Source organism: Mustela erminea, chromosome 10, assembly GCF_009829155.1.
Source record: "Mustela erminea isolate mMusErm1 chromosome 10, mMusErm1.Pri, whole genome shotgun sequence".
NCBI lineage: Eukaryota > Metazoa > Chordata > Mammalia > Carnivora > Mustelidae > Mustela > Mustela erminea.
In genome coordinates, this window is record NC_045623.1 from 98,828,605 (window position 1) to 98,854,395 (window position 25,791).

The 25,791-nt window shown below is 47.9% G+C and overlaps 1 protein-coding gene and 1 long non-coding RNA gene across 4 annotated transcripts; both read left to right on the top strand.

Moving 5' to 3' along the window:
- Positions 1-210: 210 nt before the first annotated feature.
- Positions 211-12,948, top strand: LOC116567688. Of its 2 annotated transcripts, none has more exons than XR_004276297.1 (3): positions 211-945; positions 1,668-1,848; positions 12,840-12,948. It is a non-coding gene; the product is annotated as an uncharacterized LOC116567688 (long non-coding RNA). The 2 variants fall into 2 exon arrangements; XR_004276298.1 differs by lacking the exon at positions 211-945 and adding an exon at positions 1,238-1,328.
- A 224-nt stretch (positions 12,949-13,172) lies between these two features.
- Positions 13,173-23,560, top strand: AGMAT (agmatinase). 2 transcript variants are annotated; one of them, XM_032302928.1, is made up of 7 exons: positions 13,180-13,590; positions 15,097-15,299; positions 18,788-18,836; positions 20,024-20,219; positions 20,921-21,100; positions 22,460-22,544; positions 23,308-23,560. In XM_032302928.1, the coding sequence occupies exons 1-7, from the start codon at positions 13,319-13,321 to the stop codon at positions 23,379-23,381; spliced, it is 1,059 nt and encodes a 352-aa protein (XP_032158819.1). In that variant the 5' UTR covers positions 13,180-13,318; the 3' UTR covers positions 23,382-23,560. The 2 variants fall into 2 exon arrangements, with proteins under 2 accessions (XP_032158820.1, XP_032158819.1); XM_032302929.1 differs by lacking the exons at positions 22,460-22,544; positions 23,308-23,560 and adding an exon at positions 21,807-22,423 and having other exon boundaries at positions 13,173-13,590.
- The last annotated feature ends 2,231 nt before the right edge of the window (positions 23,561-25,791 follow it).

Consider the following 25,791-nt stretch of genomic DNA (forward strand, 5'->3'; position numbering starts at 1 on the left):
CAGAAATAGAACCATATTGGACAGAGACCATTCATTAATTTCTTCAACCATTCTTAACATCTACTGAATGCCAGACATTGTTCTAGGCACAGCAGGGAACAAGACAAAAAGACTATCCACACTGGGCTTACATTCTAGTAAGAGCTTACATTCTAGTAAGGGGTCACAGAGAAGATACAAAATTTGTCAGGGGGTGATAAATGCTTGACAGGGGAAAAGAGCAAGCAGATGACAGGGAGTGTTGGGAGAAGGGTGAGGAATTTGGACATGCAGTGGTTGTTACTTCGCAGAGGGTGGTCAGGAAAAGTCTGTCTTATAAGGTGACATCTGAGCAGGATGAAGCAGAACAAAGGAGTAAATCATGCGGACATCCACGAATACTCAGCACAGGTAATAGCAGGTCCATAGACCTAAATATGGAGCTATACCTGCCTTGTTCCAGAAACACATGAAGAACAGCATTTTCAGAAATCAGTGAATGAGGAGGACAGTAGATAGGAACCCATGGGACAAGTGATCCTAAGGACTTGGCTTTCACTGACTGAAATAGGAAGCCACTGGAGAATTTTGAGCAGAGAAGTGACATGATGTAACCCGTGTGTCAATAGATCACTTTGGCTGGGGCACCTGGCTGGCGGGGCCGGCGGAGCATGTGACTGTTAATCTCGGTGTTTTGAGTTCCAGACCCAGGTTGGGTGCAGAACTTACTGAAAAGAAAAACAAAATCACTTTGGCTGACTTGCAGAGGAAGGCGTTGGTGGGCTAGTTAGAACCAGCAATAGAACAAGCAATAACCCACGGTGACAGACCTTGTGGAATCTGACCAGGGTGCAGGTAGTGAGAAGCTGTCAGATTCTGAATTCATTTTGAAGACAGAATCTACATGACTTGCTGACGCACTGAACACAAGGTGTGGAAAGAAAGAGGAATCAAGGATGGCCATGGGTGTGTATGTGTCAATATTCCAGAGTATACATAATATTTTAAACTCCTTTGCGGGCTAGCGTGAAATTTATTAGAAGGAAAGAACAGTATTGCCAGCAACCTCCTGGCAGTTTTTTAAAAAGAGCTGGGCCATCCCAATTATCTCAAATCCCTTTCTTTCTTTTTTCTTTTTAAGACTTTATTTATTTATTTGACAGAGATCACAAGCAGACAGAGAGGCAAGCAGAGAGAGAGGGGGACGCAGGCTCCCCGCTGAGCAGAGAGCCCGATGTGGGGCTCGATCCCAGGACCCTGGGACCATGACCCGAGCTGAAGGCAGAAGCTTCAACCCACTGAGCCACCCAGGAGCCCCTCAAATCCCTTTCATCTGGGACATTTTTTCGGTCAGGGCTCACAGGCTTGTCGCGGGATGCCCCGAACCCTGGCCTGCACGCGGGGACCTAGGATTTAAGAACTGACAGGGGGGTAACCAGGCTCTGAGAACCTGCTCAATTCTATGAGCTCACGGTGACGCTGTACCTTTCCAATAACTACCTCGGAGAGACACTACCCCCGGCCCCCCGAAGTGATGCCTCTTACCCGAGACGCTGGATCTCTCTTCTAGCCAGTGCTGAGCATGACAGCCTTAAATAATGAATAGTGAATATAATAACCTTAATATCCCTAAATTTCACCCCTTATTACATATCTCAAATTTCACACAACTTTTTCTGTGCCCACAGGAGGCAGACCTCAGCATCTGACGAGTGTTATGCTCAGGAAAGGCTCCTGCACGACCAGCAAAGCCTCACGACCGCCTCTGGAACCGTTTTATCACTTCACTGTCACTAGTGCGGAAAAGCCCCAGCTGCCCCTTTGGTCACCCTCTGACCACCCCATCTGAGGCCGCGGCCGAGACCCCAGGTACACAGTGCTCTGGCCGCGCCACCTCCGCTGTCCCACAGCCGGGCGGAAACGCGCCTGCGCCGTATCACGTGACGGTAGCGTCACCTTCCAGGGAGCGGGGGGGGGGGCGTCTAGCCACGTGACGCAGCCAGGCCAATGCCTGGCGTCCGCTCTCTGGGCTCCTGGTTGCTAGGCGACCCCTGCCCGGCTCCCGCGACCTGGATTTATCGCGGCGGGAACGTCGGACGCCGCGGGCGGGTCCGGGCTTTTGGGAGTGCTGCAGGCTGCGGGGGCGTTTCGCGGCTTCCGCCTTCTCTGTGGCGGAAGGCCGGCTGGCGGTGTCCTCTCCCGTGCGCCGTTCGGGGCTCCAGCCCGAGTGTCCCCGCGTCCGCGGTCCTCTGGGCCGGAGCCGGCAGCCGAGGGGCCGCAGGGCCGCGCGGACTAAGCCCGGTCCGCTCGCAGGCTCCCCGTCTCGGCCTGCTCCGCCCCGGAGAACCGGCTCAGCCTCCAGCTGGGGCGGAGGTGTGCTTGAGGCAGTGGCGTTGGGAGAAACGGGTGCCTGGTGGAAGTCCCAGGCGTGGGTGGCCTCTGTCAGGGCTGAGGCTTGTCCTGGACCAGAGAAAGGAAATGGGCGGTGGACTCTGTGCACTACTAATGCGTCTTGACCGAAAAGATGGTGCCTTGAATAGTGGCAGACCGGAGGATAACAGATTTCCATTAAAAAGAAAAAAAAAATCGCAAAAGAGCCAAATACTTAAGAAAAGTTTGTGCCTGGCTCGGTCGGGGGAGCAAGCAACTCTTGATCTTGGGTGGGTCCTGACTTCCAGCCCCACACTGGGTGTAGAAATTACTTTTTATAAAAAGAAAAGTTTATACATTTGCCTCTCTTTTAAAGGCTTTGTCTTTGAGATTTCTAGTAACAGTGGCAGTCTTTCGCTGTTGAGCATTTTCAGTGGCCTTGGAAATTGTATGTGGCTTGGTTCTAAAAGTTTAAGTGTAATCTTTTCTGTATTGCCCATGACGCTATCAATATTTTAAAGATAGAGAATACAGATATAATAATCGTTTTAATGTCTTTGCTAATTCTCCCATCTGTGTCACTTCTGGGTCTGTTTGTACTGGTTGGTGTGTGTCCTCCTGGGTCCCATTTACCTGTCTCTCTACTCGCCTGGTAATTTTATTTTATTTTTTAAAGGAAGAGTATTTTATTTGTTTATTTATTTACTTAGATTTTATTTATTTATTTGACACACAGAGATCACAAGGAGGCAGAGAGAGAGGAAGGGAAGCAGGCTCCCTGCTGAGCAAAGAGCCTGATTCGGGGCTTGATCCTAGGACCCTGAGACCATGACCCCAGCGGAAGGCAGAATTGCCTGGTAATTTTATGATGGGATGCCAGATATTATGACTTTTACCTTGCTTTAGTGCTGGATATTTTTGTGCTTCTGTAAATCTGGAACTTGGTTCTGGGGTGCAATAAGTTACTTGGAAATAGTTTGGTTCTTTGGGGTCTTGCTTTTAAGATTTGATAGGGCCACAGCTGTGCCAGCTATAGGGCTCATTATTCCCCCTGAGGCAAGACCTTTATGAACGTTATTCCCAATGCCCCATAAATTATGAGCTTTTCTAATCTGGCTAGTGAAACTAGGCACTATGCCCAGCCTGGCCGGTGCATGAAGCACCTTTCCCTCTAATCCTTTCAAGTGGTTCTTTTTCCCAGGCTCAGGTAGTTTTCTTACTTGAATGCCCTAGCCAGGACTTGGTAAATAGCAGAATAGGGCCCTCTACAGGTCTCTGGGGTTTTCTCTCTCTCTCTGTGTGTGTGTGTGTGTGTGTGTGTTCGTTCGTGTGTTCTCTCTGATACTCTGGCCTGTAAACTCTAGCCGCCTTGGTCACTCTGGACTCTCTTCACGACTCAAGGACTCCGCTGAGCTCTGCCTCAGCTTTCCTTCCCTGCACTGTAGCCTGTAAGCTCAAGGTAGTAAACCAGGGCAAGTATTAGGGCTCACCCTGTTTATTGTCCTTTATTGGGGATTATTATCCATTGTGGCTTTATGTCCAGTGTATTGAAAGCCATTGTTTCATATTTTTTGTCCTTTTTTGGCTCTTTAAGGTGGGAAAGGAAATCTGGTTGCTGTTTCTTTATCATGATTTCTGGAAGTTGAAGTCCAAATATCACACCCATCTGGAAAACGTTTGTGTCTCAAAACCATTGAATCTTGGGGTGCCTGGGTGGCTCAGTGGGTTAAGCCTCTGCCTTCGGCTCAGGTCATGATCTCAGGGCCCTGGGATCAAGCCCCGAGTTGGGCTCTCTGCTCAGCGGGAGCCTGCTTCCCACCCCCTCCTCTGCCTGCCTCTCTGCCTACTTGTGATCTTTGTCTGTCAAATAAATAAATAAAATCTTTAAAACAAAACAAAACAAAAAAACTATTGAATCTTGAAACTCTTAGGTTGCATACTGTTGGGCTCACAATCAATTTATTCCAGAAGACCGCTATTATCTATCTTGCTATCCCTACAGACTTAACCAATAGCCTCTACTTGGCTGACACTCAGTAGAAGCTGGAGTGCTTGAATAAACTATTTTGAGCAAACAGCTGTCGGTCAGCTTATGGTATTTTCTTCCAACATTTGTTGATGGGCTTTTGCAATTTTCTTCTTGCCTGCCAGCAGCAAGTGAAAGCTAGGCAGGATGGAAATTTCTGGGACTTGTTATTCATGACTGTAATTACCCACAAAAATGCACCTTTTAAAAAAGTTTATTTGCAGGCACGAGGAAACTTTTAGGTATGAGGAATATGTTCTAAAACAGTTGTGGTGATGGTTTCACAAGCTGACAAAAAGTCATTGGATTGTACACTTAAAAATAGGTGAATTTTGGGCGCCTGGGTGGCTCAGTGGGTTAAGCCGCTGCCTTCGGCTCAGGTCATGATCTCAGGGTCCTGGGATCGAGTCCCGCATCGGGCTCTCTGCTCCGCGGGGAGCCTGCTTCCTCCTTTCTCTCTCTCTGCCTGCCTCTCTGCCTACTTGTGATCTCTCTGTGTCAAATGAATAAATAAAATCTTTAAAAAAAAATAGGTGAATTTTATGGTAAATAAATTACACCTAAACAAGGCAGTTTTTAAAAAACACTATTTTTATTTTTTTAAAGATTATTTTAGAGAAAGAGAGAGTGTGAGTGCGCACGTTTGCAAGCAGGGGGAGGGGCAGGAGAGGGAAAAGGAAAGAAGCAGACTTCCCCTGAGGGCAGAGCCAGACTCAGGGCTCAATCTCATGACCCTGAGATCATGACCTGAGCTGAAATCAAGAGTCACATGCTAAACTCACTGAGCCACCCAGGTACCCCTAAATCAGTTTTTTAAAAAGCTTATCTTGAAGATTTCCAAGGCATTTTTAAATTTTTAATTTTTATTTATTTATTTAAGATTTTATTTATTTATTTGACAGAGAGAGAAATCACAAGTAGGCAGAGGTGGGGGCGGGGAAGCAGGCTCCCCGCTGAGCAGAGAGCCTAATGCGGGGCTTGATTCCAGGACCCTGAGATCATGACCCGAGCTGAAGGCAGAGACTTATTTGATAGAAAGAGACACAGCAAGAGAGGGAACACAAGCAGAGGGAGTGGGAAAGGGAGAAGCAAGCTTCCTGCTGAGCAGGAGCCCGATGCAGGGCTCAATCCCAGAACCCCAGGATCATGACCTGAGCCGAAGGCAGACGCTTAACGACTGAGCCACCCAGGCGCCCCGAAGGCAGAGACTTAAACCACTGAGCGATCCAGGTGCCCCAAGGTTTACACACTTCGCAGCGCTCACCATAGCACATACCCTCCCCCAATGTCCATAACCTCCCCCGCCCCCCCCCCCCCCGCAACCCTCAGTTTGTGAGATTAAGAGTTTCCTATGGTTTGTCTATTTCCAAGACATTTTAAGGTGAAAAAGAAAGTTGCCAACCACTTTATATAAGCTAAACCGAGTTTTGATTTTTTTCAAAAGACTTCTGTGCATTGAAATACAACCTTGATTAGGTGGGGTTATACAAAGATGGACTGTCACTTTGTACAATACACATGTATCACTTTTGTAATCAGAAAAAAACTAAAGATTTTAAAAAGAAGATCAAAATTTAAAAGAGAAAATCAAGTCAAGGGTGACTCCAAGAGGAAAAAGGTCGATTTGACCCATCCACAAGGCAGTGAACAGGATATTCAATTAGAAATCAGAAGGTCTGAATTCTGTTCTCGTTCTGGTCTTTGAACTCTGAGCTAAGACAAATTATATAGCTGCTAGCTATCGTTCCAGAAACCATGTTCGAGTAATGAAGTGAATATTTGAAATGTGGATCATAAGTGTCAAGAGTGGAAGTCTGAAACCATTTTGGTTTTTTTTTTGTTTGTTTGTTTTTGTTTTTGTTTTTATTTATTTGACAGAGAGAAATCACAAGTAGACGGAGAGGCAGGCAGAGAGAGAGGAAGGGAAGCAGGCTCCCTGCTGAGCAGAGAGCCCGATGCGGGACTCGATCCCAGGACCCTGAGATCATGACCCGAGCCGAAGGCTGCGGCTTAACCCACTGAGCCACCCAGGCGCCCCTGAAACCATTTTGATAGCAGCTATAGGAAGGATGTCAATTCAGGAGGATTTAAAAAAAATTCTCTTTACTGTCCAATAAATGATGAGACTCACTCTCTTCCTACCACTCTGACTGAAACCTTTAACAGGTAAGACCATCTCTCATCCTGGATCCTGGGGAGGAAGTGGCCTTGCAATATACATTGACATTACTGGCTTAACACTCCAGTTTCCTTATCAAATATAAATGTTTTATTTATAGGATAATTGAAAAGACAAATGAAGTAAAATACATCAAGTGTTGAATATAGGAAGAAATTGGGATGGAAAAGTAAGTCATAACGAAACAGAACAAATACTTCATCATCCCATTGACTTCATGATACTGCAGGAAACATTGTATCATACCTGCTTTATTGTATGAGAACTTTCTCTGTACTTCAAGCATTGGTCCTTATCCTCCAAGCATGTATAAAGATGTTCTCTTGGTTTGAATTGCCTAGGGTGAGTTGGCTTGCAGATGGCTTTGTCTAAACAGCATTTCCCCACATGTCCCTGAGCTTTGTGTCAGTCTGGAACCTTGGTTTTTGGCTAGTTGCTTCGGTCCTCAATTACTGAGTATTCAGTCTCACTCGTAATGAGTCAGATCTATTACCCAGAGTATATAGTTTACAGTTAATAATTGGCCCCCGCATTTATCTAATGCCGTTCCCACCAAGGACCGGATTGACCATGTGCTTTTAGCTCTGCGTCATCACCAGGAAGTCAGGAGAGGTTAGCTCGTCCAGCCTCTGCTCTGCAGGCGAAGGAGAGCTACTCGGAAGCACCTGACTTCCTGAGGGAGGCAAAGAGGACTGCCATCTAAAAGAAACACAGGGGAAAACTGGTTCGGGCTTGAAGAAGTCTCATCATTTTCTTCAAGAAAGAATTAAATGGTGCAAAGATCACATGAAGCTAGCCTACTGTATAATAAAATTGTGGCTTTGGACGCCTGGGTGGCTCAATTGGTTGAGCGTCCAACTCTTTGATTTCAGCTCAGGTCATGGTCTTGAGATTGTGAGATCCAGCCCCGAGACCAGCTGTGTGCTCACTGCAGAGTCTGCTGGAGGTTCTCTCTCCCTCTGCCTCTGCCCCTCCCCTACGCTGTGCTCTCTCTAAATTTAAAAAAAAAAAATCGTTTTAAAAAAATTGTTGTGGTCTGATTGAAATCAGGCCGACTAAATGACTGTGCCTGTCATCTGATGGAAGAGTGATGGAGTGCTCTGTCCATTTCCTGAAGTTCCTCTTATTAGACAATCAGGCAGAAGTTTTCTGAGCCCTCTCCTGGCTTGACTTGGAAACTGCATGATGGTGATCTTTAAACTTCATCGGGTGGGTCTTTCCTTACATAAATTCATGCTCTCCCCTCCCTTTCTCTTGCCCCAGGAGGCTTATTCCAACCAGGGAGAGGCCCAGCCGGCCACTTATTTGGCATCCAGATAAAAGTGGTCGGATCAATCAGGCTCCAGATGTCCATCCAACAGGCAAATAAACCACCAAACAACCAATCTCATCATGTTCAAATAGTACATATTATTTTCGAGGTTCAAAAAATGATGCCATGGGGTGTCTGGGTGGCTCAGTCGGTTAAGCGTCTGCCTTTGGCTTGGGTTATGATCCCAGGGTCCTGAGACCTGCTTGTACTCTCTCTCTCTCTCTCTCTCTCTCTGTGTCAAATAAATAAATACATAAACAATTTCAAAAGGAAATGATACCATTAATGGAAGTAACTCCATGTGAGTGTGTGACGTATTCTCAGAACCATTGTTGAGTGTGTAACTTTGTAGGTAAAATAAAGAGTGGGGAGTCTGACAAACTTGGGAGAAAGTATTCTGAACCTGCTAAAAAATATCTATTTTTCTTTAAGGCCAGGGGACAAGGAAGTGTAACAGTGTAACTGTGTGACAGTGAGTAGAGTGTCCCCGAAAGCCCCTGGCCAGGTGTCTCAGGGAGGCTGGAGTTGAGGCAGGATCATTTCTAAGCGTCTGCAAGCACAGACCAGTTTGTTGACTCCTTCTGTGGAACCCTTTTACCGTTCTTTAGGCCAAAGGGAATCCATGCAGACAGCCGAAACGTACACAATGTCTTCCCCATGTTCTCTGGCTGTCGCAGTTTTTGGCTGAAACAGCAATCAGCCTAGAGCTGCCCTCTACAGCTTCCAGAAGATCCACTCACTTACCCACCAAACATTTATTCTGTTACTTGTTTTCTGAGGCACAGCGATTAGAGGCTGGCCAAAAGGACAAAGCACATATTGGAACTTAGAGTTTACTAGAATGGTGTTTTGGAATCCTTTTCCTGGCAGGGCACACACAGAGAAATCGTACAATTTGTATGTTGCATTGAGGTAAACGTTGATGGTGGGGAGTGGATTTAGGGATCTGTATGGGATTTGGTAAAAAAACAAAAAAACAAAAAAACGGGGCACCTGGGTGGCTCAGTGGATTAAGCCGCTGCCTTCGGCTCGGGTCATGATCCCAGGGTACTGGGATCGAGCCCCGCATCGGGCTCTCTGCTCAGCAGGGATCCTGCTTCCCCCTCTGTCTCTGCCTGCCTCTCTGCCTACTTGTGATCTCTCTCTCTCTGTGTCAAATAAAATAAATAAAATCTATAAAAATATATATATATAATATAATGTAATTATGATTTGGAAAATAAAATGAAAGTATTAGCATTAAATATTGAACTTACATAAAATTTCCAAATAAAATATTTTCACATTTTAGCTTTCTCTGTGAATGTGACTTTTTATTATCAGGTTTTATGTTTGAATTGGCTAGACGCAATAACTACCAAGACTTTTCAAGAAGGATCCCTTCAGGGGCACCTGGGTGACTCAGCGGGTTAAAGCCTCTGCCTGCGGCTCAGGTCATGATCCCAGGGTCCTGGGATGGAGCCCTGCATCAAGCTCTCTGCTCCGTAGGGAGTCTGCTTCCTCCTCTCTCTCTGCCTGCCTCTCTGCCTACTTGTGATCTTTGTCTGTCAAATAAATAAATAAAATCTTTGGAAAAAAAAAAAAGATTCCTTCAAGGGGCACCTGCGGGGCTCAGTCAGTAAAACATCCAACTCTTGATTTCTGCTTGGGTCATGATGTTCGGGTCATGAGATTGAGCCCTGTGCTGGCCTGTCGCTGGCAGGGAGTCTCCTTGAGAGTCTCTCTGTCTCCTTCTGCCCCTCCCCTCACTTGTGTGCTCTCTCTCTCTCTAAAAGTAAATAAATCTTTCTTTTTTAATTTTTTATTTTTAAAGATTTTATTTATTTAGTTGAGTGAGAGAGAGCACAAGCTGGGGGACAGGGGGAGGGGGAGAAGCAGACTCCCCACTGAGCAGGGAGCTTGACACAGGGCTCTATCCCAGGACCCTGGGATCATGACCTGAGCCGCAGGCAGACACTTAACTGACTGAGCCACCCAGCCGCCCCAATAAATAAATTAAAAAAAAAAAAAAAAGAAGGATCTCTTCAAGTTCTTGATAGCTATGAACAATTGGAAGCTCAAGTAAGTAATAAAAATTTTAAATTTTAATATTAAACGTTTATATAATTTAGATTTATAGAAGCATCTTATTTTTCTCTCATTAACAGTTGTACAATTGAAATTTATTGCAATAACAACCAGTTTTTAATCCGATCAAATGCTTTCCAGGCAAGCATTTCAAACGAATGACAGCTCTGATTTAAAGCACATTCCTTCAGAATAAATACTTAAAATACCCACCTGGTATGAGCTGGCATGTGTTATTTGTGGCTAGCTGGCCTCTGTTCTGATTGGTCGATGCCTGTACCATCTCAGAGGTTAAATATTTTTAATACCACGCCGCCATCAGCAGTGTTCAAGCAGTTGCTCTGAAGTTAGCTTGGACCCTGTTTGGACAACAGCCAAAACTGGACAGAGATCTAATGTTAGGTAAAGACGGATCTGGGTCAGTTGTCTGGGGCTGCTCTGGCCCAAAGCTCCCAGCATTGCTGCTCGTCCTCCTTGGGTCCCTCACACCCAACTCCTCTAGCAGGGCTGTGAGCCCTCCTCCGCAAGGGACAGCAGTGCACTCTGCAGCTGGCCTCAGAGGTCGATGCCCAGGTTATGCCCAGCAAGCCGCAAATGCTGCTGATCCTGCTGCCTCCTTGCGGGGGTCACAGAGCAGGACATCAGACTCCGAGGGGCTCTGTGTGGCCTGCATGTACCCAGAGGTGACTGGCCTTGCTGGTGGGCCCAAGGACCATGGGATCTTTAGGTTATGTACACCTCCCCCCCACCTGCCCATAACCCCTACAAACATTAGTGCCCTATGACCACTAGTTAGGAAACTCAGCAGTAGAAAAAAATAAAACATACAATGACGACAGGACCTGGTATTTACCAACTGTTGGTTTCACAGAGCTCTTCATAGTGGACCTCGTTCAGTCCTGATCAGAACAATCAGAAAGGTTTATCATTCCATTTGGCAGAATAGGAAATGGGTTCAGAAGGGTGAACTGCTCAGGTTGACATGCTAACTTCATGCTTCCCTGACCGGATACCTCGGGGATTGTACACATGGGTGTGCCGGTTTCAATAATGTCAGTTATTGGAGTGACAGCTTCACTTAAAAATGTGGGGGGAGCAGGGATACCTGGGGGGCTCAGTGGGTTAAAAAGCCTCTGCCTTCAGCTCAGGTCATGATCCCAGGGTCCTGGGATTGAGGCCTGCATGGGGGGGGGGTTCAATGCTCAGCAGGGAGCCTGCTTCCCCCCCCCCCGCCCCGCCTGCCTCTCTGCCTACTTGTGATCTCTGTCTGTCAAATACATAAATAAATAAAAATCGTCAAAAAAAATTGGAGAAGGGAGCAAACTGGTAAACAAGATCAAATGTTTTTATACTAATAGAAATGTGTGTTATGAAACAGAACGAAATGTCACAAATTTGCAAGTCAGGCATGAAACATCAAAGTGGCTGGGTGCGGAGCCACTTTGAGCCGTTGCCCCAAACCCACAGCGGTTTTCTCCTGTTATATGTCATTGAGATACACGGAGGGTAGAGCTCGGATTTAACTTTTTTTTTCTGATCCCAATTCCTCTACTTGTTCCCCAATGAAAACAGTGAGAATTTTAAGTTTTAAGAGTTCCAGAGAGAGCAGTTTGAACCTGGGCTTCAGCAGAACATGCAGAAGGTGGAGGTGGGGGTCGTGGGAGAGAGAAAATGGGCACCTGGGGAGGGGGTGCCTGGGTGGCTCAGTCGTTAAGTGGCTGCCTTCAGCTCAGGTCATGATCCCAGGGTCCTGGGATTGAGCCCTGCATTGGGCTCCCTGCTCAGTGGGAAACCTGCTTCTCCCTCTCCCTCTGCCTGCGCTTGTGTTTCCTCTCTCGCTGTCTGTCAAATAAATAAATAAATAAAATCTTAAAAAAAAAAAAAAGACAAAAAGAAGGCAACTGGAGCCTGTGGCTGGGATTTGGTCTGTGAATTACCTGTGTCCAGGTCAAAAATGTCACCTTGATATTGAAAGAGACTGACGTCAGAGACGGAGCCGTCCGGAGAGCAGGAGGGCACACCTGATGGGAGGTTTAACAGAAGGACAAGTTCAGCCATAGGGAAAGATGGCACCGGGTTGGTGTTATTATCACATAGTCCGGCATGCAGAAGACACTCAAATATTTGTGAAAAGAATGAAAGAATAAACCAGGGGTGAGAAAATGATACATCCAGGACAAACCATATGAAAGAAATGGTGATAGAATCTGCCCCTAGGGCTGTTAATGGATTGTTGCTTCTTTTTTTCCGGGAAAATACTCTTCAGGCTCTTTCAAGACTGGCTCTTAGAAAACTTTGCCCCCAGCCTAGATGGTGCGGGGTTTAAGGTGCGACTTTGATATGAAGTTGGCAATTTAAAGCCTTTTTCCATTCAATCTCAGCTTCCAGAGACTGAAAATGTGTAGTTCCACCGCCTGGCTCACGTGACTTCATTATAAATCACTACTTCCTTTCCCTGGTGGTTTCTTTCCCTTTCCCTTTAGAAATAAAGAGGATTGCAGATTAGGGACTTCTGGTAGTGTGACCTTCACTAGCAGGGTGGGGGGTGGGGGGGTAGGGGATGGGTGGGGGTGGGTGTCTCTAAATCCAAGATTTTTTTTTTTCAAGATTTTATTTATTTATTTTACAGTCCGAGATCACAAGTAGACAGAGAGGCAGACAGAGAGAGAGAGAGAGGAGGACAAAGAGCCAAAGGTGGGGCTGGGCTGGACCCCTGGGATCATGACCTGTGCTGAAGGCAGAGGCTTTAACCCACTGAGCCACCCAGGCGCCCCACTCCAAGAAGATTATTTAGAAAGACTCCACTTCCTAAGAACCTAACCCAACATTCCTTAATAAATTATTAAAAAAAAAATGCATTTCCAGGGGTGCCTGGTGGCAGTCCCTTAATTCTCAGGGGATTTCAGCTCAGGTCCTGTTACGTGTTCAGGGTCGTGAGATCGATCCCCGCTATGGGCTCCGGGCTCAACGCAGAGGCCGCTTCTCTCTCCTTCTGTCCCTCCTCCCTCGTTGGCGCCCTCGCTCTTTCTAAAATAAATAAATCTTTTTTAAAAAGTGCATCGCCTATTTCTCTTCTTTAGAAAAAAAGTCCCCCCCTTTAAATTTTCACTTTTTAAAAACATTACTCTGATAGGGAGAAGCAGGGACCAAGGGCCAGTTTTGGGGTGGGGGGCACAGACACCGGGGCGGTGCCGTGGCCGGGAGTGGGGAGGCCGGGGCCTGGCTTTGTTTACCGAGCGAGCCAGAGGCCAGAGTCCAGAGAGGGGGGCGGGGAGAGAGCGGCCCCTCGCCCGCCCAGTTCCCCAGGCCGCCGGCTCATTGAGCGCGCGCAGCGCGGCGCCGGCACAGCCCGCGGGCCTGGCGCTGTGCGGACCGGGCGGGAGGCATGCTTCGGTGGATTGCCTCCCGGGGCGCCCGGGGTCTGGGGGTCGGCAGGGGCGCGCATCCTGCCGTGGGCCTCTGCCACCCGGGCCGCAGCTCCAGCAGCCGGTCCTCCGATGCGCCCCGGAACCAGCCCCCCAGCTCCGAGTTCGTGGCCCGGACGGTGGGCGTCTGCTCCATGATGCGGCTGCCAGTGCAGGCCTCTCCCGAGGGGCTGGACGCCGCCTTCGTCGGGGTGCCGCTGGACATTGGGACCTCCAACCGGCCCGGGGCGAGGTGAGGTCCGAAGGATTGGGGGACAGGTGGCTGGACCGTCCGATGGCCACTGGGCGCGCAAGACAAAGGGATGGGCACCTCCGCTCACCCAGGGTGGGGTTGGAAGCTGGTGCTGCCCCCGGAGGCTCCCAATCTCGTTGTTGGAAAGACCGTTGATTTCCCTCCTCCCGCATCGAGCAATGGTGAGGGCTGGTCACGGGTGTCATCTGTTGGTGACCCGAGCCTTCCCCACACACTGATTCCTGAGCCTTGCTGGGTGGCTGTGGGGCTGGGGGTTGGGGGGCGGGGGAGGCAGGCGACATTATTTCTGAGAAGAGGGAAAACTGGATGCCCCTTCCCCAAACCTCTAGATGTCACCTGATCAAGAATTGCTCAAATACAAGGATTTTTTTAAAAAAACACATTTGACTACTTAATTTTTTTTTCCATTTTATTATTTTAAAAGATTTTATTTATTTGACAGTGATCACAAGTAAGCAGAGAGACAGGCAGAGAGAGAGGGGGGAAGCAGGCTCTCTCCTGAGCAGGTAGCCGGATGCGGGGCTCCATCCCAGGACCCTGAGATCATGACCTGAGCTGAAGGCAGAGGCTTAACCCACTGAGCCACCCAGGTGCCCCTCATTTTATTATTTTTAATCTGTATACACAGTGTGTGGCTGGAATTTGAAACCCTGAGATCAAGAGTCCCACCCTCTACCTCCATCAATTGAGCCAGTCAGGGACCCCAAGGCATTTTTTCTAAGATGGAGGCAGTGGAAGTAAAATCTGTTTTCCCAGTGAGTGAGCATCAGCTAATTTCTGCTCAGCTTGCCCCCTTACCGCGAACATGGATGCCGCCATTTATTAAATGTCTCCTAAATGCAAGGCCCTTTGCAGAGATGACCTTGCTCCATTCCTCCAACAACACAGTACATGATTTTACAGATTAGGAAATTGAGGCTCATGGAGATTAAGAAATTATCTAATGTCATTTAGTAAATTGTTGATGGGTGGGTCCCTAAATTCGTGCCTTTGATGTCTTCAAGTATGCAGCCTGGGGGGCGCCTGAGTGGCTCAGTCCTTAAGCATTTATCTTAGGCTCAGGTCATGATCCCAGGGTCCTGAGATTGAGTCCCTCATCGGGCTCCCTGCTCAGCGGGAAGCCTGCTTTTCTCTCTCCCACTCCCTCTGCTTGTGTTCCCTCTCTTGGTGCTTCTCTCTGTCAAATAAATAAAATCTTAAAAAATATATATATATAGCCTGGATCAGTGGTTCTCAACCAGGGGTGATTTTGCCCCCCGGGGACATTTGGTAGTGTCTGGAGGCCTTTTTGGTTATCCCACTTGCTCCTGGCATCTAGTGGGTTACAGATCAGAGGAGACATCCTACAAGGATTGGTTGCCCCCCACTCACACCAAAGACTCATGCAGCCCCAAATGTCAGCAGTGTAGAGGTTAAGAAATCCTGGTGGAGGCAGGACCTCTGACCTTTCTGGGGTGGTTCACAGGGTGATTTTTCCTTCTCCAGATTTGGACCCCGGCGGATCCGGGAAGAATCAGTGATGCTTCGGACAGTCAACCCTAGCACGGGGGCCCTCCCCTTCCAGTCCCTCATGGTTGCAGACCTAGGCGATGTGAACGTCAATCTTTACAACCTTCAGGATAGCTGCCGTTTAATTCGAGAGGCCTATCAGAAAATTGTAACAGCTGGCTGTATTCCCCTGACCTTGGGTAATGGCGTTTGTGGGGACAAGTGTAGCTCTCTGGGCTGGAGTTCATTTATCTCAGGCTTGGGTGTAGCTACTCCTTCAGGGGAGGCCACTGTGAATATGGACACAGCTGGAAGGGAATGTTTTTTTGTTTTTTAATTTTCTTTTTTTTAAATATTTTATTTATTTATTTGACAGACAGAGATCACAAGTAGGCAGAGAGGCAGGCGGAGAGAGAGGAGGAAGCAGGCTTGCCACCGAGCAGAGAGCCCGATGCGGGGCTCGATTCCAGGACCCTGGGATCATGACCTGAGCTGAAGGCAGAGGCTTTTTTTTTTTTTTTTTTAAGATTTTATTTATTTATTTGACAGAGAACACAAGTAGGCAGAGAGGCAGGCAGAGAGAGAGGAGGAAGCAGGCTCCCTGCTGAGCAGAGAGCCCGACGCGGGACTCGATCCCAGGACCCTGAGATCATGACCTGAGCCGAAGGCAGCGGCTTAACCCACTGAGCCACCCAGGCGCCCAAAGGCAGAGGCTTTAACCCACTGAGCCACCCAGGTGCCCCAGAAAGAGAATATTTTTGATTCATGTGTTTTAACCTCTGGGGAGAGGCCGTTTACATTTTTGGACTCATGGCCGACAGGGATGGACTAGGGTGAGGCAAGTGAGGCATTCACCTTGGGGGGTTGGCAAAAAGTCAACAATAGATATGATTGGCTTCGCCCTTTTGAGGCTCCAGTATGGTTCGGAATAGCACTGTTACTGATTCTGTCTTCTAAAAAATTTATTTTATTTTATTTTTTTTGAGATTTTCTTTTTTTTAATTTGACAGAGAGAGATCACAAGTAGGCAGAGAGGGAGGCAGAGAGAGGGGTGGGGGGAAGCAGGCTCCCTGCTGAGCAGAGAGCCTGATATGGGGCTCGATCTTAGGACCCTGAGACCATGACCTGAGCCAAAGGCAGAGGCCTTAACCCACTGAGCCACTCAGGCGCCCCTTAAAAATTTAACATGGAGGGGCACCTGGGTGGCTAGGTCGGTTGGGCGTCCGACTCTCGGTTTCTGTTCAGGTCATGATCTCAGGGTCCTGGGACTGAGCCCCGTGTCTGGCTCTGGGCTCAGTGCAAAGTCTGCTTGTCCCTCTTCCTCTGCTCCCTCCCCTCTCCATCTGTGCTCTCTCTCAAATAAATAAATAAATCTAAAAAAAAATTCTTATCCTAGATTTTTTTTTGGCCTTGACCTTGATTTATAAAAATCAAAATAGCTACATCAAAAAATTACATCAAAATAGCATTTATCTTAATGACTCAGTTTTTTGGTGTCCCTTAAATTTTGCATCCCAGCAAGTTCCTCTCCCCACCTCAGCTTTGTCCTATCCATGATTCCAGGCCTCGGGAAGGCTCACAACAGAACCTCACTCAGCTGTGGCTTTTTTAACCATTTCAAGGGCATGCTTTTCTTTTTCCTTTCTTTTTCTTTCTTCCTTTCTTTCTCTCTCTCTCTCTCTTTCCTTCTTTCTTTGAAAGAGAGAGGAGAGCACGATAGAGTGCGCACGCCCCTGCGCAGGGGTAGGGGTGGAAGGGGCAGAGGGGAACAAGAGAGACTCTTCGGTGGGCTCTACACTGAGCACAGACCCCACTCAGGGCTGATCTCACAGCCCTGAGATCGCAACTTGAGCTGAAATCAAGAGCGGGCGCCGACCCAACGGAGCCACCCCAGGCCCCTCTCAGGGACATACTTTTTTTTTTTTTTTTTTTTAAAGATTTTATTTATTTATTTGACAGAGAGAGAGAGAGAGACAGTGAGAGAGGGACCACAAGCAGGGGGAGTGGGAGAGGAAGAAGCAGGCATCCCGCTGAGCAGGGAGCCTGATGCCGGGCTCCATCCCAGGACCCTGGGATCGCGACCTGAGCCAAAGGCAGCCGCTTAACGACTGGCCACCCTGGCACCCCTCAGGGACATACTTTTAATGACTTTATTTGAGAGAATGCTGCTAGGGGGTATTTCTTTCTCATCAGGGTCTCTGTCAGCCTATAAAGCATCTTTCCCTCTGCTCCCACTTACTTTTCTTTCTCCTCCAGTTCACAAGTCGTTAAATGACACAGACCTTTTTCTAAATCTCCAAATGTATTTTTGCCCAACGAGAGGGCTGAGCGTGCAGAACCTGATGGTGCGGAGTGCGGTTTCTGGATGGCTCGGTTTGAAAATCTCAGCTCACCTCTCACGGGCTATTTATGCTTCATTTCCTCACTTGTAAAATGGGAATATAATATTACCAGCATCTCCTCATTGTTTAGCACTAGGGGCATATACTGAAAGTGGCTACAACGTGTCCGGTATCGTGACTGGCGTATTTTAAGCTTCAATAAATGTTAGCTATTGTTGTTATTAGTGGTGGTCCACGGTGATGCTTTTCTAGGCCTGAGCTGTCCTGTACAGCAGCCACTAGCCACAGATGGTTATTCAAGTTACAGTTGATTATAATGAGATAAAATAGGAAATGCGGATCCTTCCAGCATGAGCTGTATTCCAGGAGGCCCGTGTGGTTAGTGACCGTCCTGTCCAGTGTCCAGTGCAGGCGGCGAACATGGCCGTCACTTCAGAGTTCTATTGGACAGACCTGTTCCAGGCATAGTACCTGTATGCTTTCATCTGTTCCCTCTTTTATTCTATTTATTTATTTAAAAGATTTTATTTATTTGCCAGAGACACAGCGAGACAGGGAACACACGCAGGGGGAGTGGGAGAGGGAGAAGCAGGCTTCCCGCCAAGTAGGGAGCCCGATACGGGGCTCGATCCCAGGATGCTGGCATCACGACCTGAGCCAAAGGCAGATGCTTAATAACTGAACTGCCCAGGTAACCCTTATATTATTATTTTAATTAATTAATTAAATTTTAAAGATTTTGTTTGTTTATTTGACACAGAGTGAGAGAGAGAGAGAGCATAAGTAAGCAGAGTGGCAGGCAGAGGGAGAGGGGGAAGCAGGCTCCCCGTTGAAAAGGGAGCCCGGCATGGGGCTCGATCCCAGGACCCTGGGATCATGAACGGAGCAGAAGGCAGACATCTAACGGACTGAGCCACCCAGGCTCTCCGTTTCCTCTTTTTTTTTTTTTTATTAAAGATTTTATTTATTTATTTGACAGACAGAGAACACAAGTAGACAGAGGCAGGCAGATAGAGAGGAAGGGAAGCAGGCTCCCTGCTGAGCAGAGAGTCCGATGTGGGACTCGATACCAGGACCCTGAGATCATGACCTGAGCCGAAGGCAGCGGCTTAACCCACTGAGCCACCCAGGTGCCCTCTCCGTTTCCTCTTTGAAAGGACTATGTAATCCCAAACATCCAGTGGCCATCTTCCCACCGCTGAATAAGATCTCACGTTAGCTGAGGTTATAGCTCTTTGGCCTAATCAAAAGAGTGGCACAACCGGACAGTCGGGAGACTGCCGTCAGTGATGCATGGTCCTCTCCTCTTACCCACGTTCGAGATGTTTTCTTCTTCCTTTTTGCAGGTGGAGATCACACAATCACATATCCGATTCTGCAAGCGATGGCAAAAAAGTAAGTCCCGAGCGTCTGGGCGTGCACAAGGGTTTCGAGATTCAGGAGCTGGGGAATGAGTGGTTTGCCGCTAGACGGTATCACGTGACCTCTGCTGGCTCAGGTTATTTGGGGTGATGGGAAATTCCCGACTGAGTTGCTTCTGTGGATCAAAATAAAGGTTGAGCTCCCGGTGTCTCTATCAGTCACCAGCTGGGAGCCAGTAATAATAAATAATAATTTAATATTATTTATAAAATATTATTATTTATTTATAATGATATATAATTATATAATATAATAATATTTATTTATAATAATTTATTTATTATTACAAATAATAATTTATTATAATAATAAATAACAATTTATTATTAACACTTGTGGCTACCCTTGCTCGCCCTAGATCTGCTCTGGTGCGCGTGCTCAGTGTGTGTCTCTGTCTTTGGAAGATGGGCCCCTCGTGAAATACACAAACCCTGTTAACTTCACTTTCTGTTTGGCTTCAAGGCCCAATACACAGGGGTATTGCTTTTTGAGGAGAGGCCCTGAGAGGGCCCCTTCCCCAGAGAATGAGAAAATGGATTTTCCGGTCCTGCAGGTCTACCAGGGACGAACTAACTTGGGTTAATTAGTTTGAAAAAGAGGCAGAAGGGCCAAAGCGGCACAGCTCCAGAATTCATACATGGGAAGGATACGTGGGTAGCATCTTCATCGGTGGTAGGCGGGTGCAAGTCTTTTCTGGAAGCTCTGCTTGCCTGGCATTGATTTAGGTTATATGTTGCTTTCCGGTGGCTGGCGGGGCTGTTGGAGATGATGGAGAGAGGGTTGGGTTGAAGCTGCTTCTTGGTGCCAAGGTTGGAGAAAGGGTGGCTCTGAGGAGCTCTGCCAAGCTCCCCTGAGCCTCCATCCTTCATTCTTATCCGTCTGGGCCTCTGCGGCTCTAAGTGAAGAACATTCTGGGTGATAGGTAGGTAGTTGGTTGCAGCTGAAGCAGTGTACGTGTCTGTCTTCTGCTGGACTTCTCTGAGCTGATTATTCTGAGCCGTTAAGTGATTTAAAGACAGGAACCAGCTGCAAGGCTGGTCATCGATGCCAGGTTGCCTGTGGCTAAGAAAGGTCAAGTGTGGAAGTGTGGGGAGCCTGGAGGGGGGCGGTGCTCAGGCCCCAGAAGGAGGCCTGGCCTCTGAGCTGCCTGTTGTCAGCAGGCATGGCCCCGTGGGGCTGCTGCACGTGGACGCTCACATGGACACAGCTGACACGGCCCTTGGAGAGAAGCTCTACCACGGGTCGCCCTTCCGCCGCTGTGTGGACGAGGGGCTCCTGGACTGTAAGCGCGTGGTGCAGATCGGCATCCGGGGCTCCGCCATGACCTTGGATCCTTTCAGATACAGCCGGAGCCAGGTGACAAACCAAATGCCCCTGCCTCTGCCCCCAGCCTGCAGAGCGCATTGCTCTGTGGTGCCCATTTGATGGTGGCTCTGGACGGCACTGGGGTTTTAATAACCCAGTTCAGAAAAGCAGGAAGGAAGGCCGAGTTTGCGCCAAGAGGGGCGCGTGGGACAGAGAGGAGAGAGGATGTGAGTGCACGAGGCACAGGGGGCCTCTCATCGCCCGGGTGTGGAGGGAACAGACACACCAACCTCGGCGCTGTGGCTGGCTTCAGAGAGAGCGGAGGAGGTCTGAACCCAAGGCCAGGGGCCATCTTTCTAGTTCTCATCCTCCCCCTGCCCCTGGCCAGAGGTAAACACGAATGACAAGGGGCCAACAGGAAAGACCCTAGTCGCCTGCTTTTAGAGCGCGAAAGGGCCCTTTTCCTGGACAGAGCCCTTCAAGGGGTGCTAAGTTCCTCCCTCACTGAAGCTCGAGCCCAGCCTCTCTGTGATCCTATCTCCCCAGGTCCGCTGTGACTTCCTTCCTGCTTCTTCAGGGCCGTCGCGTCTCCCTTCCTCACCAGCGAAGTGGGGATGGCAGTTCCCTCTTCGTGAAGACTGGGGGTCCCATGTCGTGTGTGCAGAAGCGCTTAGCGTGGGGCTGGCGCCTACAAAATGCTCAATAAACAACGCCCTGCGGGAGGCTTGACGTCCTGCTCTTGACTTCCTCAGGGCTTCCGGGTGGTCCCGGCCGAAGACTGTTGGATGAAGTCCCTGGTTCCTCTGATGGGGGAGGTGAGGCAGCAGATGGGAGGCAAACCCATCTATATCAGCTTTGACATTGACAGTTTGGACCCCGCCTATGCCCCGGGGACAGGCACCCCTGAGATTGCCGGTCTCACCCCGAGTCAGGTAAGCAGCTTCCACCAGGGACAGTGTCTGGGGGGCGGGGTTCTTAACTCCCCACTTCCCTGGGACTTGCGGTGGGTGAGTCTTCGGGGTCAGGACAGGATTTTAAAAGCTGAGGGGTTAGACCTTTGTTCTCAGGGCTGCTTGAAGTTTGGACCCTCTTGTTGAGTGAGGAGTGGACCGACTTTGGGATTGGATAGTCTGTTCCTTGAGCCTTCTGCCTCTGATCCATGTGTGGTTGGCTCAGGGGGACATATGCCAGTATCCCCGCTTAAAAATGCTAAGTTTCTCTTTCTGGGGTTCCATTTAAAAAGTGCTCACGGTGGGATTAACCGCCGATCGTGGATGTTCAGATGTTTTAGAAACACTCAAATAAAGCTCTGACCGTGGGCTGAGTGTCAGGAAACAGAGGCAGATTCAGAGTGTGGTTTTAATTAGGAGGTGAGCTCCAGGAGGATTGGGCTCTTGCCACATGTGCTCCCCTGTCCTTGGAGTCTAGAACGGTGCCTGACATAAAGAGGAGGCACTCATAGATATCTGGGCACCAGAGGGAAGACCGCTCACACCTGAGCTGTGACCTTATCTCCTCTAAGAAAGGGGGGCCTGTGGGCAACTACCTCTCAAAGCCATTCTCCATCAGTTCCCCTCAGAGATTTCTAAAACACAACTCTCATTCCTCAGCTTCTCATTCTGGGCTTTTCACCGGCAGAATGGAAACTCTAATTTTAGACAAAGTGACCTCTTCCCACCATTGCCCTCACTTATCCTGTCTGCTGGCCACATCTAACTACTGGTATTTCTTTCCATCTCTGTGTCTTTGCATGTGTCTTTCAGTCTGGGCCGCACTGCTCCTACCTAGCTGCTTGGCCAATTCCTTGCGCCAAGTGCTTCTACTGCTGGGGATGCCTTACCCCAGCTCTTGGGGCTGTTTCGTGTGACACTTTCCTATGCTTGCTTTTTTTTTAACGATTTAATTTTTTAAAGTAATCTCTATGCCTAATACGGGGCTCGAACTCTCAACCCCAAGATCAAGGGTTGCACGCTCTACTGACTCAGCCTGCCAGGGGTCCCTACGCCTGGCTTTTCTTGAAGCCTTTAATGCATGACATTGAAGTGATTGGTCTGCTTGTGTGTATTCTGTCCCACAGTGGACCCCTTGGGAGTGGGGGCTCTGTCTTGGCCATTTGTGTCTCCGTGATGCCCACCAGTGTGCCTGGCCGTCGATAGATGCTTATTGTGAGAAAGAGATAGTTCCAAGTCAAAGGGTGGGCGTGCGTTGGGAGAGAGGCACTGGGGCCTCTGTGGTTGCTTTTCGTTGTGAGCGGTTACTGCTGTGGACAACTCAGGCTTGGTCTTGGACAGGCGCTGGAGATCATCCGGGGTTGTCAAGGCCTGAACGTGGTGGGTTGTGATCTTGTGGAAGTTTCGCCGCCCTATGATCCTTTTGGTGAGTAAGCGAGAATACTGTGATCTGTAGGCAGCTGCTGTTTTACATGATATTAATGTACTTGATAAGTAGAAGATGGACGGGCCCTTTTGTGTAATTCGGGAACCTGCTGAGTATGTTTTGCAGCGAAGAAAATAAACCTATTACTGCACACCTTACAAATAGGAGCTAATTAACAAAACCCCTGGGAGGTGGCTATTACTGGCCCGGACAGCAGAAGAGAAAGCAACTAGCTGGTGGTTTATTAATAGGGTGGCACCGTTCTACCTTTCTTTGATAGTTCATTGAGAAGCGAATTGTCAAGGCATAAGTAATATTTATTAATATTAAAGAAGTGGGAGGTTGGGTGGCTTAGGAGAGAAATTCAAAGCAGATGCCATCCCAGTAATTTCGACTTAGAGAAGCTTCCAGACTTAGGCCTGTTAGCCTCAGAGGGTAGGTGATAAATACAATAGACACCGTTATTACAGGTTTTCCTTTGGCGGCTGGGTGGGGTGGGGGCTGGAGGGAGGCAGTGGCGGGATTCTGTTCTCAGGGTAAACAACGAACCGTGTGAATTTCAGAAGGCTCTTTCTGAATGATGCTTGATGGAGCCAAGTACCAGGGGAAGCGTGTCCACAGGGTGGCTGGGCAGCCCGGAGAAGAGCGTGGAAGAGGGGGCGAATCTGGAAAGGCAGCGCAAAGGGAAAAGGGTTGAGTACCGAGAGGCTCGGCCGTGGGAGTGGCCTGCCTCGTGTTCACCTTCAGTTCTGTCTCTTTGTAGGCAACACGGCCCTGGTGGCGGCTAACCTGCTCTTTGAGATGCTGTGTGCTCTCCCCAAAGTGACAGTCGCCTGAACCTTGTGCTCCTCAAGATACAACGGTTGTGCTGATGACAGTTCTTAAGAATTTATGCGCAAGGGATCTGAGTACTGGAGAGTCCATACCACTAGAACTTTGTCCCTGGGGCGCCTGGGCGGCTCAGTGGGTTAAAGCCGCTGCCTTTGGCTGGAGTCATGGTCTCAGGGTCCTGGGATCAAGTCCCACATCGGGCTCCTGCTCAGTGGGAAGCCTGCTTCCCCACCCCCTTCCTGCCTCTCTGCCTACTTGTGATCTTTGTCTGTCAAATAAATAAATAAAAATCTTAAAACAAACAAACAAACAACTTTGTCCCTGGAGGCTATAAAATCAGGGCATTCAGTAGAGGCTTCATCCAACAGCTACTATTTCTGTGGAGTTTGAACAACTAAAACTAGAGAAGCACTGTACTGTTTTGATGAAAGATGTTGGAGGATTAAGGGGAAAAGGGAGCCAAAGAGCCTCTGGTTCAAGATGATCTAAAAATTGCATAAATGAAATTAAAAAATGCCCTATGACAGAATATTGTACACAACCCTGTATTTCTCCAGTTTCTTCCCTTACACGGTGGCTCCTCCTGAGGGACTCAGGGCTGTATCTGGGTTTTAGGACCACCGTGAACATAAACAAGAAGTTTGAATGAAAGTAACATGCAGATCCTAATAAAGAAACTTCCTGCTCACAAGCCCACAGGATGCATGGAATGTTTTTTCAGCCAGACATCGGGTGGCTTCCAGAGAGCCCTTGGGAACATTTCCTTAATTCTCTCCCTGCCTCAGTTTTGCGTTATCTACTCTTGGAGCTGATGCACCGTGACAGTAACTCCCGAAATTGGCCACGAAGATTCATGCGTGGGTTGAGTTACGCGTAAATTCGGTTTGCATCGCTAATGTGTCCGCGAGCAGATCATCGTCTCCCAATGCAAGAGCAGCAAGTAATCATCACACATTAAAATAGTTTATTTCTGTTTTCCAGTCTGTAATATTCTCAAAACAAAAATAACATCAGCTTCAGTGCCTGTTCACAATACAAAACAAAAACAACATAAAAAAAGACACCATTTGCCAAATAAGTTATTTGTTCCTAAGAGTATCAAAAGTGCAAAATATTCACCTTGTTTTCAGATCGGTCTCTAAAGTTCCATCCTTCTCCTTGACAAACGGAACAGACAGATTCAGCAGCTGCCACACTGCATTTGTTTTCAAGGGGTAAGGGCAGGCATTTGGATGGGAGCGATATTTCATGTGCAAAGATACTCTGCATCAGCTTTTAAAGAATTTTGCTTAGGAAAAACGTTTGACTGTTTTGCTTCTAATCTCTTTTTCCCAAACAGAGTAAATCACTTTAAAAAATTCATATTTCATTTCTTTTTAAATCAGGAAAGTGTTCATGTACGGACTGAGGAGGAAATCAACCTATTGATTTGAAAACTACGACCAAATTTTCATGGTCGGTAGGTGATGGCAAAGAGAGAGAGAGAAACCATGGTGCCCAGCAGAAGTCAGGGCAGTCCTGTTCACTGAAATGCTGCTGACTCCGAGCTGACAATCTCTTACACAAATTATACCACCTGCACCTGAATGATTAAAAAAAAATTGTTAAGTAGGTGTACATTCTACAAAGACTTGTTTTAGGTCAGTTTCACCTCCAGCTGCCAAACATGATACATAGGTTATATCAACCAGAAAAGCCGACTTCTAAAAATAAAACAATGTTGTCAGTCTCAAGATATTCAAAGACCAAGAAATGAACTTAAAACCAAAATTACGTCTGTGTGATTACACACGAGAGAAGGAGAAATGGTGGCATTGGCGGAGCGTGACAACGGCTCATACATTTGACACAGAAGTGAACAAATTCATGGAAACTTTCGTGAGGAAAGGCTTGGGTGGTCAAGGGCAGAGTTCACTTTAAAGTAGAAACTTCCTAGCATCCTCTGGGGGGGGGGGGGGGACGTTATCTTCCAACCCCAAACAGACCTGTGAGATAATTTTTGGACTGAAAAATTCACCGGGAATGTTTTTAATTCTCTCTATTCTCACTTTCCTTTCTTCATACAAATGGAGGGTGCAGCTTTCTGTCTAAAGGTGCTTTTTATTTTAATGAGAAACATTTTTAAAAGGAACAAATCTGGGGAGGTTTTGGTTTTCAGAATTAAGGTCACGGATTCCTCCCATTGGTACCAGAAATAAAAAACCCACCACTGAACCAGAACACAACTCACACCAGCGACTTGGCCATAAAAGACCCAGAAAATAAATTTTGAGGCTGGTGCATCAAGGAACCAAATGAATCCCTTAATCACGCCTGCCTGGGCCAGGTGCCAGGAGACAAAGCGACCAGAGTAAGCATCTGATTTTTAGAGGATCATGTTGGGGGGAAAAAAAAAGCCTGGCAGTGATTTTTTTTC

Bases quoted from the DNA above. Each gene is read 5' to 3' on its own strand.
- AGMAT (XM_032302928.1), top strand. From the start codon at position 13,319: ATGCTTCGGTGGATTGCCTCCCGGGGCGCCCGGGGTCTGGGGGTCGGC. The intron at 15,300-18,787 runs GTAATGGCGTTT...TCCTTTTTGCAG, and splicing joins CTGTATTCCCCTGACCTTGG to GTGGAGATCACACAATCACA. The intron at 18,837-20,023 runs GTAAGTCCCGAG...TGTTGTCAGCAG, and splicing joins CTGCAAGCGATGGCAAAAAA to GCATGGCCCCGTGGGGCTGC.